The sequence below is a fragment of the Hemiscyllium ocellatum genome, chromosome 15 (genome assembly GCF_020745735.1).
Source record: "Hemiscyllium ocellatum isolate sHemOce1 chromosome 15, sHemOce1.pat.X.cur, whole genome shotgun sequence".
Lineage (NCBI taxonomy): Eukaryota > Metazoa > Chordata > Chondrichthyes > Orectolobiformes > Hemiscylliidae > Hemiscyllium > Hemiscyllium ocellatum.
The window spans coordinates 38,071,618-38,082,789 of record NC_083415.1 but is presented as its reverse complement, the minus strand read 5'-3'; the positions used below and the strand labels follow the sequence as shown (position 1 = coordinate 38,082,789).

Sequence of the window (11,172 nt, the reverse complement as noted above, 5' to 3'; positions counted from 1 at the left end):
TGCTTGGTAATTGCCCATTTTAAGCTTCATATTCCAGGCCAATTGCTGCGTAGTGTGTCAGGACTTTTGCATGGTCCTGATATACATGTTATACAGTGACACAGTCATACAGATGTACAGCACGGAAACAGACCCTTCGGTCCAACTCATCCATGACAACCAGATATCCCAACCCAATCTAGTCCCACCTGCCAGCACCCGGCCCAGTTGTTGGGTACATCTAGTCTCCAACTATTCAGAGACCAGAATGTCGGGACCATTGCGTCGAGTAAATTACATAAATATACTTCTTCATGATAAGCATTATTTTCTCCTTTAAAAGTTACTAACATTCAACACACAAATTAGGAAATAACCTTTGTCAATGCGCTTCGGCGGGTCGGTGTGGACTTGTTGGGCCGAAGGGCCTGTTTCCACACTGTAAGTAATCTAATCTAATCTAATCTAATATTTGTGATGATTATTAAAATGTGTTTTATGTTATTTGATTTCCTCTATGTTCTGGTAAGTGTATGTCCATTAATATTGGAAACATGTAGATCAATAGTATTATGTGGTTTATGTTTCAGACATTGAACTTAAAAAGTCTGCCATTGCATAAGACAATAGTCATGGATTTTCTAAAATGATCAAACTACTCCATTAACTCAGATTTCCTCCTTTACAGAAAAGGAACTTGTCAGTTAAATGACAACTGCAAGTGGAGTTTTACTCCATCCTTTGAAATGCACATCTACAGTCCTGTTACATAGACCTCTTTGCCATCACCCGAAGTTAGTACTCGTGTATGGGTACGGCTCTGCTGCAGTTCATTGATGCTTTCATAATAGTTTTCTGTTTGTGCCTCACGTGCAATCTTCTGTATTTTGCCACTCTTAATAGCAACATTAATTTTCTTCCATTTTATGTTAATTGCTTCGTAGCCTGGGTCAGGTTCTTCTTCTTCCTCCTCCTCCTCTTCTTCTTCTCTTCCTCTTCCTCCTCCTTCATTTCTGAATTTCATTCCCCAGGTCCTCTCATTGACTGAGGCATAATCAGGTTCATCCCCTGTTATCTGAGTGCCTGAGTGCCACCGTGGGCTCTTGATGGACTCATATTCTGATTCTTCTTCATTTAAATTCCCAGTTGACCAGAAGTGATGATTCAACTTGCCTTCTTTTTGGAGTCCTGGATTCAGTGATAATGGTATTTCCTTTCTGGGACTTTTTTTAACCACCTTGGAATACATTGCTGCAATCTGTAAGAGAAAATGTATATCGAGTACAGAATATGATGGTATAGATTCCAAGAAGGAAATAACTTAAATTTGTGGAATATGAAGTTCATAATTAATGAAGTCTCATTAATGAAGTCAGAGAATTCCTCTCTGATATTTGCCCTGATCCTGGGCTTGTGATTAATGATGAACAATTACTTAAAACATCCATATGAACTATTACAGTTTATTATTAATTGATTGTCAATATTAAATGAGAGGAATTAAGGCCTTATTAAAATAAAAGCAACATTCTTACAAATTTGTCATGTTTACCTGACTCAATTTCAAAACAATGATTCCTATTGTCTCAATAATGCAGGGGAGGCAACAGCCTAGTAGCGTTATTGTTGGACTATTAGTCCAGAAATCCAGGTAATGTTCTGGGGAACTGGGTTTGAAGCCCGCCATGACGGACGATAGAATTTGAATTCAACAAAACTCTGGAATTAAGAGTCCAATGGATGACCATGAATCCATTGCTGATTGTTGGAAAAGCCCATCTGGTTTGCTAATGTTCTTTAGGGAAGGAAACTGCCATCCTTACCTGATCTGGCCTACGTGTGACTCCAGACACAACAATGGGGTTGATTTTTAACCGCCGTCTGGGCTATTATGGAGGGGAATTAATGCTGACTTAGGCAGTGATGCATGCATCCCATGAATAAATAGAAAAAACAATTATGTGGAAAATAATAATTATAGCTGAGTTACTGTGTCAAGACTCTTGTATGTAAATGATACAAATTAAATTAGGGGTCATAGCTTTAAGCGGGTTGGAGGCAAGTTTAGAGGGATGTCAGAGGCGGGTTCTTTGCACAGAGTGTTGTGAGAGCATGGAATGCGTTGCTAGCAGCAGTTATGGAAGCGAGGTCATTGGGGACATTTAAGAAACTGCTGGACATGCATATGGTCACAGAAATGTGAGGGTGTGCATACATGAGGATCAATGGTTGGCACAACATTGTGGGCTGAAGGGCCTGTTCTGTGCTGTACCTTTCTATGTTCTAAACAATTAAACAAGGAAATAACATTTGTATTGCGGTATAAATTCAATATTGCTTTATCATTCCAACTGGGATATAGGCAAAAGTGAGGACTGCAAATGCTGGAAATCAGAGTCTAGATTAGAGTGATGTTGGAAAAGTACAGCAGGTCAGGCAGCATCCGAGGAGCAGGATGCTCCTCAGATGCTGCCTGACCAACTGGGATATATCCTAATGGCTGATCCCTTATTCTCAAACTATGAACAATTGTTCTTAAATATCCAGCTAAGACATACAGCCTCTCAGCATCTACCCTGTCAAGGCCTCTAAGACTTTTATTCATTTCAATATGATCATCTCTCATTAATTGCAAGTCCAGATAATATAGTCTCATGCTATTCAATCTATTCACATCATTTCCTAGGATGCAAGGACTGTCCAGTCTAATAAATCTTTGTTGCACCCCTTCCTTCAGCGAGGACACCAAACTGTACATTGCATTCCAGCTGCAGTCTCACCAAAACTGTCTCTAGCTGCAGCAAGATTTGCTGATGTTCTGATCAAGTTGGATACCTATTTCCAATCCTGATCAGACAAAGTAAAGCACGCATTTATCTTGACAGGTGTTCTCTGTGTGGATATCCAAGGTGGTAGCTTTCTCAGCTGATGCAGTCTAGTCCAGGACAGAAATATACACAGAAATGTACAAAGTGCCTTGGTGCTGATGCCACTTTCACAGTCACTGAGACATGTAAAGGTAAGGGTGAGATTGGGTAAAGGCGTGTGGAGAATAGGGTGCTGAAATCATTGAGGTGGATGAAGGGGTAGGGTGCCAGGTGGATGCAAAGGCATGGTACCAGTTAGGTGAAGGAGGTGGTGCCAGGTAGGTAACTGAGTTGTGATGGCTAGTGGGTGAACGGGTGAAATGCCAAGTAAGTGAGGGGATCAGGTGGCAGAAGGGAGGAAAAGTAGGATAACAGATGAGTGACAAGTCAGGATTGCAGGTAGTGCTCAGAGTAAGTTGGGGTTGGGTCATATCCAGGGTTTGGGAGATTTGTGGGCTGTCGCGACCGATCTGGTCAGGGAGGGGGGGGCGGGGTGCAAAATGGTCTTCAGGAACAGGAAGGATGCAGTTGGGTCAAGTCAGGTTGGGGTGTGAGGTGTTTGGGTTTGTGGCCTGGAGGCAGGTTGTGTTTGGTCAGGCAGGAGGGATGTTGCTGGTTGCCTACAGATGTCTGAGGGTGGGGATCGATTGCAAAGGAGTTGGTGGGAGGCTGGCTTTCGGCTGGAGTGACTAGAGGAGGAATCAATTTAGGGGAAGAGCCAGGAGTCAGGTGCAGCAAGGTGGGTATTGGGTCCACTCAGGGTTGAAAAGTATGGTGCTAGAAAAGCACAGCAGGTCAAGCAGCATCTGAAGAGCAGGAGAGTCAATGTTTCAGGCATAAGCCCTTCATCAAGAATGTAAGCATTTGGAAGGGGGCTGAAAGATAAATAGGGTGAGGTGGGTGTGGGGGGAAGGTAACTAGGAAGGTAGTAAGTGAATGCAGGTGGGGAGTGATTGTGATAGGTTGGTGGGATGGTGGAGTGGATGGGTCGGAAGGAAAGTGGACAGGTAGGACAGGTCAAGAGGGCAGTGCTGAGTTGGAGGGTTGGATGTGGGATAAGGTTGGGGTAGGGGAGATTTGGAAACTAGTGAATTCGACGTTGATGCTGTGTGGTTAAAGGATCCCAAGGTGGAAGATGAGGCATTCTTCCTCCAGTCATTGGATGGCTTGGATTTTCCAGTGGAGGAGGCCCAGGACTTGAATGTCCTTGGTGGTGTGGGAGGGGGAGTTGAAGTAGTTGGCCACTGGGAGACGGGTTTGTTGAGTGTGTGTGTCCGAGAAACGTTCTCTGAAACACGCTATGAGTTGGTGTTCTGTCTCCCCAATGTAGAGGAGACCACATCAAGAGCAACGAACACAGTAGAGGAGGTAGGTGAATGTGCAGGAAAATCTCTGCCAGATGTGGTCCAGTCAGGTGGGTGAGAGATGAGGGGAGTAGTTGAGGATTTTTCAGTCTGTGGGTGGGAGAAATGGCTCTCCGAGGGGGTGGAGACTGGGATTGAAAGTAGAAGTCAATAGTGAATGATGGTCAATGTAACAGTTTTCCAGAAGTTAGAAGAGGTTTTTAATACCTCTAACCTTTCTTTAGTAACTATTTGAATAAAGGCAGTCTAAAGTCTTGGACTTTAGGGACGTTATTGGAGGCTTCCAGACACTGAGTAATTGCTTTTGGATGTTTCAACTAAAGGGTTCATCCTGAAGTTTAAGCTGTATCAAGATGTTCACATGGTCCTGATGCTCCAAACTCATGTCCACGCTGCTGCAATGACTATCCTCCCTTTAGAAGATTTCAGTCACAACTTCTGAGTAACTATGATAAAGGTTAACATGCGACTTACCTCCCTATTTGCTTGCAGTAACTGCATGTTGACTTTTTGTGATTTTGTACAAATACCCTGAAATCATTCTGCATAAACCAACAGAAGTATTTGGGTGCTTGCTGTTTAACAGTTGAAAACACATGGAATTGGTCATATGTGTCACATCAAGTCTGGAATATTGGCCTCTGGGAAGCTTGAACCTGATGCCTTAAAAGTAACTAATTAATGCTTTTTGGACTTAGCATGTGACCAAACAAATTACACCCTTGTTGATGTAATCCTTCTTATCAATGTATGTGGTTTAGATATCAATTAATGCTTAACTATTAGAAAAACATAGCAATGCTGCTGTACACGTACTGGTTTATTAGTATTAATGAGTCGATTTATTAAATGGGATTTCACCAAAATAATGAAATGAAGTTTGGATTCATTCTTGTTGATGGTAATTACATAATGGGATTCTCTCTTTACATTGAAGTAGATTCTATAAATTCAATTAAAAGATAGATCATTGCTTGAAACAAAGAAATACGAGGAGGCTGACAGCATGAGAGTAAAACCATCTGCAGATCAGTATTGCTTTTTTCATTCTGTAACATTTTATAATGTTTAAACAACTAAATTAAGTTTGAGTTTGCTTTTTTTTTGGTCTTTAGGACTGTTCATTTAATATAATCATTTTTAATGAAAAACAGAATTGTGGTTTGAAACATTGTTTGGATGAATCCCCTGCAAATATTGTCACACTCACAAGGACCCCATTTCCTCTCCATCAGAAAACACAATTTTAACTTCTTGCAAAGAAAACTTAGCGGCATTTTCTTTAAGTTCCATATAAATAGAACAATAATGTCAGTAAGTTATCATTAGTAAATTAATAACTATAAGAAGAACACAGAATTCTGAGAGAAATCTGATGATTATCCAAATTCCCTAAGATTTTGTTCCAAAACTCCTGGGTCCAGGGAATGAATTTGAAAAGTTACTTTGAATGAGATATTTTTGGATGTTTATCTGACAGATTTAGTTCTTAGGACATCCAGGGACAGCTTGTCCTGAAATATTGCTTTGGAAGAACTTAACAAGTTTATGCTACAACAGATGCAATATTTGCTGCATCATGAACTTTTGCAAATACATTTTTGGATAGCCCATGTTACTGTTTTAAATACAGTCTGTGATAATATCAGTAAGAATGTTAGCTCAGCTCTGTGTTGCAGCTGTGGTTACATATAATTGATAACAAATCTCATCTCTTGGATGTTGTATAGTATCTGCTACATGGTTGTCATCTGCTACATGACTGCAAATAAATAGTGGCAAGAAAGTGTAGTTGAAGAAGTCTAGGGGCCCTGAATAGGGTTTCCACAAAGGCCTTCAAGTACCTTGTATTGATGAATTTGATTCTTCAACTTGAGTCAAAATAACTGAGGTGAATGTGCAGTGAGGAACAAACTAAAACATGTTGGGGGAAAAAATGATTTTGAAAGACTTTTGAAAATAAAGAGTTTTTCAGTGGCAGTTCTAGACAGTGGATAATGACTACATAATTTTCCTCTTATGCTGCAAGATATGTGACAGAAAAAAAAGAACCAGAATTAATTTTGATTAACTCAACAGTTAACTGACATGTGCTGATCAGCCACATATTTTACATATATTCTGTTTTTTTATTGTTAATAGTTTTGTTTTATCTTCCAATTAATTGTACATATATTATGACTTCCTAAAATTTATATTGTTCTCTGTCATAGTGGAGGAGATCATCAGGACAAATAATAGTCACTGGTGACAGTAAACTAAAGTGGAGATGGTTAAAGAGTATTTTATTGGCAAGTGAAAGACTGAAAAAAATACTGTTAAGTTTATTTGTTAATCCACTGGTGTACTTTTAGTAGAAAGCCTAGTCTACAGCCATTAATTATTGGGTGAACAAATTTGATAATCATCCATCCCGAAAGTCAATGATGTATGCTCCAAAGCAGTCAAATGGCATACTGTAGTTCAAAACCACACAGTATTAACTCTTGAAGCCCACTGTGCTTTCCTCTTTACTCCCTTTCCTTGCCTTCCTGTCAGCTTCTTTTCACTTCTGTATGCAGTACACTTTCCCCAATTTGGTTTGTTATTAAGCTGAATTTTCCGAGCTCATCATTAAAAGCAATTTCCAATTGGTGTGCAGAATCAATGCTCATCTACTGCAGTCCACCACAGTCATCAGGATGATTAGATCTGTCAGTGATGGCACAAGTAGTACAATCTCGTACAATAATCAACCTAACAGTATGGAAATCAATAGTAGTAGTAAATTGATGCACTTTTTGGTTTGTTTCAATCTTTGCTGCTTCATTATACTTCTTATCTAGTCCAAACGGTATAACTGCATACAAAAGCGGAGCAAAACGTCCTTAACATTGCATGCCAAAGACAAAAATGTAAAATCAAACACCCCTTCACATGCGAATGTCTTTTTGGTGAGAATGCAGAGCTCATTGAACACAGTAAAGTAAAGCTTAACAACTTTGCAGTAACTTTTAATCTGGTTTGTGATGAATTCAGTTTAATTATTAGACTGAAAGACAATGACTTTGACACTATAGAGACTGAACCAAACATTTTAATAGCTAACACTGTCTTAGAAGTAGTACATGTTATGCTACTGAGGATCAGTTGTATATATAATTTAATTTTAGTTGTCAGTGTTAACTCAGTGACAGCATTTTTACCTCTGAGCCAGAAGATCATGGGTTGAAGCCTCATTCAAGACAATTGGTCACATAACTTAAGCTGACAGTCCAATAAGGTTCTGAGAGAGTGCTTCACTGCCAAAGATATTGCCTGAAATGTTAAGCTGAGGTCCTAAATGCCCTTTCAAATGCAATTTCAAAGACTGAATGACATGATTTGAAGGAGTGCAGGTAGACCCACATTGGCAATGTGACAATTGCTCAACATCACTAAAACTGAAAAAGGGTCACTGAACTCAAACATTGACTCTGCTTTCTCTCTACAAATGGTGCTATAGCTTCTGAGTTTCTCCAGCAATTTCTGTTTTTGTCACTAAAACAGATTTTTGATCATTATTACTTTGCTGTTTGGGAGCTCGCTGTGTGTAATTTTGGCTGCTGCATTTACTACATCACAATAAGTATACTTCAAAAGTGCAGACTTTGCTTTAAAGCACTTTAAGATGTTCAAATGTCATGAAAAGTACTTTATAAATGTAAGTAACCTATTTCTTTCCTGCACAGAAAAGGGAACAACTGCATTTGATCAATTGACTAACTTTGTGTAGGAATAGGAAGATAGACTTGCATTTATATAACAATTTAACATTACCATCAAATGTCTCAAAGCACTTCATCGCCAGTGCAGTATGTCTGAAATAGACATTATTATATTTTAGAAATTAACATTGAATACCACAGTATGAATTTGACAGATACATGTCCAATAACACTACACTTGCCAGTAAGATTGAGAGCATGGAAGTAAATTAACCGATTTCCACACTTGTTATCAAGATTATGTTCTAAGTATCAATTCAGAAAAAAAAATTCTTGACACCAAAGTACTCACAAAAAAACTATATTGCCAAATCTAATAACTTTTCTCAAACATGGTTATCTCCGTAGCTTGGATGGAAGATTGGCATATTTAAAGAATGAGTTGTGTGATTAATTGGCAGATTTAGACTCAGATTTAAAGATACTTGCAAGGGGCACCCAAAAGCTTTGAACACCAAAAAGCTTTGAGAACACCAATTAAAATTAAAATGATTTGTTTTCCTCATGAAATTAAGAAAAAAAATCTCTCCCCTTAAGGCTTGATGCATCTATAATGTCACTTCCTTGTAAACCTGTAGGCACTGTCAATCTGTCTCTTTCCTGTGGCCATGTCAATATTTAATAACAGCCCCATTAAGTAGTTGAAGAAAGTATTAATAAAGTCACATGGGAAAGAATAGGGTTAGGATTCCTACTTACATGGAAGATAACCACCAATAAAGATGATTTGGTTGAATGGCTTGTTTTGGTGTTGTCACTTGTAAGTTAGTCTATGTAGATCAAATTACTGGCTAAACAGCTTAGATTTAACCTTTTGAATACAGTAATCTACAGCTGAAAGAAATGATTCTTCATTCACATTTTAGAAAATAGGATATATTTGCAGGAATTAACAGTTAATATTCATTTGACGGCACAATTGTAAAAAGACACAATTTGTAGAAGCTTCACCTTGCACTCAACTGGACTATTTGAAAAAATTATCAAAGTAAGAGAAAAACAACATTTACGCTTGTTGGGAGGACTGTACTGATTAATGAACAAGAGGACTCTGACTGATAAAGGCATTGCCATGGAGAATGCACCAGCTAACACTAACTGCCAAGTTCTGTTTAACTTTTAACACAGGCTGCTTGACTCTGGTTTAGACATTGTCCTGAAAAATTAACTAGAGAATGGATGTCAACTATTCTGTTGAGATGAAACAGGTGTAATATATGTACATGTTCTTCTTATCAGCAAAGAACAGGGCCTTGTATATTAATGGAGGTAGCTTCCAGTATAGACAAGTATGCCACAATGCAATTCTAACTGACAATCCTAACATGGTTGTTAGTGTAATCTGTTGCACACTCAGGGTTCACAAACTTCTTAAGGGATATGCAAATTGATATAAATAGCCAGTGTTTGGATTGTATGACCTTCATACCTGCCATCATATTGGAACTGCAATTCATATACCATAGGGAACACCATTAGCTAGTGCATTATCCATGCCAATGCTTCTACCAATCAGAGTCTATTTGCCATCCAATCTGCAGTCTTCTTCCATACAGTATAACTGTTATTTTCCCTTTATTTGGGCATGTCATGTGAATTATCCTGATGAGTGCAGGATGAAAAAATTGACTGACTTGATATTGTTTACAGAATCAGACTGATTATGATCTGGCTCCTTTTCATTTATGCCAGATGGATACCTAAGTTTATACTGAATTGCCATACTCTGCTATTTACATAGAGGAAGCAGTCAGTATAAGCTAAAAGTATTGATATCTCTATAAAACCAACAGAAAAAGTAATCTGTTATGCAGCATTTGATTTATAACACTAACAGGTGACATTTATTCTGCCCATATGTCAGTTGCAAGTCTTGTTCTTTATCTGATAATTTAATAGTCTGTGCAACAATTATGCTTTCATTTTTGGCCCAGAATGATTGAGAAATGAATACAGAATGTTGTCTTTTAACAAGCACAGTCCGTTCCTGTTAATTCAAAACTTCTCCAAAACCCAAAGCATTTCCTTAAAAGCTTTTCTAATACTGTAGTAAAGGTATAAGAGTGATCGCTGTAGAAAACACAGCTGACACCTATTTATTTCTGGGGTCTTGGCAGAAGCACCACAGCATTACAAGAATTTTGAAATACATTCACAATTTATATATGAAGTTCAATGTATCACCTGGGCAGCTTTATTACTTGACTTACACTATATTGACATTAAATGTCAAGTTTCTGGAACAGATTTCTTGGTTTCAATATTTTCATTTCAAATAGTTTTATCTCCAAAGATAGCCCACTATTTAAGTGGCTGTGTGGAAGTAGCATTCTGCCTATATTCTAAGAATGGGACATATGCTTTTCTGCTTGCTCATGGCAAAAATGAATCAGAGATGGGACTGTAACATTAAATTTTATGACCTTGAAAAGTTACCCTTTGAACTCCAGTTCAAAACACTATTGTTAAAAGAAATTATCCGTTAAATCAAATTAAGCTTATCTTGTAAACTTATGAAGATAAAACCTGTAGTAATCTTAATATGTATGTATTTATGATGCATTGTTATGACAAAAAATTATAGCAAGTCAAGTCCTAGATTGGGTTTGTGGAGTATTATTATGTAGTCAGCTTATGAAGGAGTTGAGATAGATAAAAACAAAATAAATATGTTTCATTTACCTTAAGACATCACAAAGCTCCACAATGAATGAAGTTCTGCTTGAAATATAATAATTATTGTAATGTAGGATGAGCATCCTCAATTTACATATAGCAAATCCCCATGATTGACAATGAAATAAATGTTCATGTCATTTGTTTTGCTGATAATGACTGGGCCACAGAAAGTAGGGCAGAAGACCAGCCCATCACCTTCCTACCCACTTCCGAGATATGGAGAGTGGATGGGAGCCAAAATTGGCAGCTCACTCACCATATATAAACAAATAATAAGGATTGAATCAGCTTGTTGAAAGCTCAATTGACCCTAGAATTACATCAGAAAGTCTGGAATTCATGATCTGTTTGACTCTGTTTAAATGATTTCCAGCATCTGCAGTCCTCACTTTTGCCCTGTCCAAAAGTAATTATCTGTCCATCCCATAATGTGGTTAAAGTGGGTGGGAGGGCTTTATTTTACAAGTTTTTTAAAAAAAAAGTGCAGGAAAGAAGCTGGTTGTGAGGTGGTAGTGGTGGTGGTGGTGGTGGTGGTGG

General features: G+C 38.2%; 1 protein-coding gene across 1 annotated transcript in view; it reads right to left on the bottom strand.

The window, feature by feature from the left end:
* Positions 1-665: 665 nt before the first annotated feature.
* Positions 666-11,172, bottom strand: part of LOC132822667 (phosphoprotein associated with glycosphingolipid-enriched microdomains 1-like) — a 94,173-nt gene continuing 83,666 nt past the window's right edge. Inside the window, exon 8 of the mRNA XM_060835916.1 lies at positions 666-1,237. Coding sequence (XP_060691899.1) covers positions 734-1,237 — 504 coding nt within the window. The 3' untranslated portion in view covers positions 666-733. The remainder of the gene's footprint in view (positions 1,238-11,172) is intronic.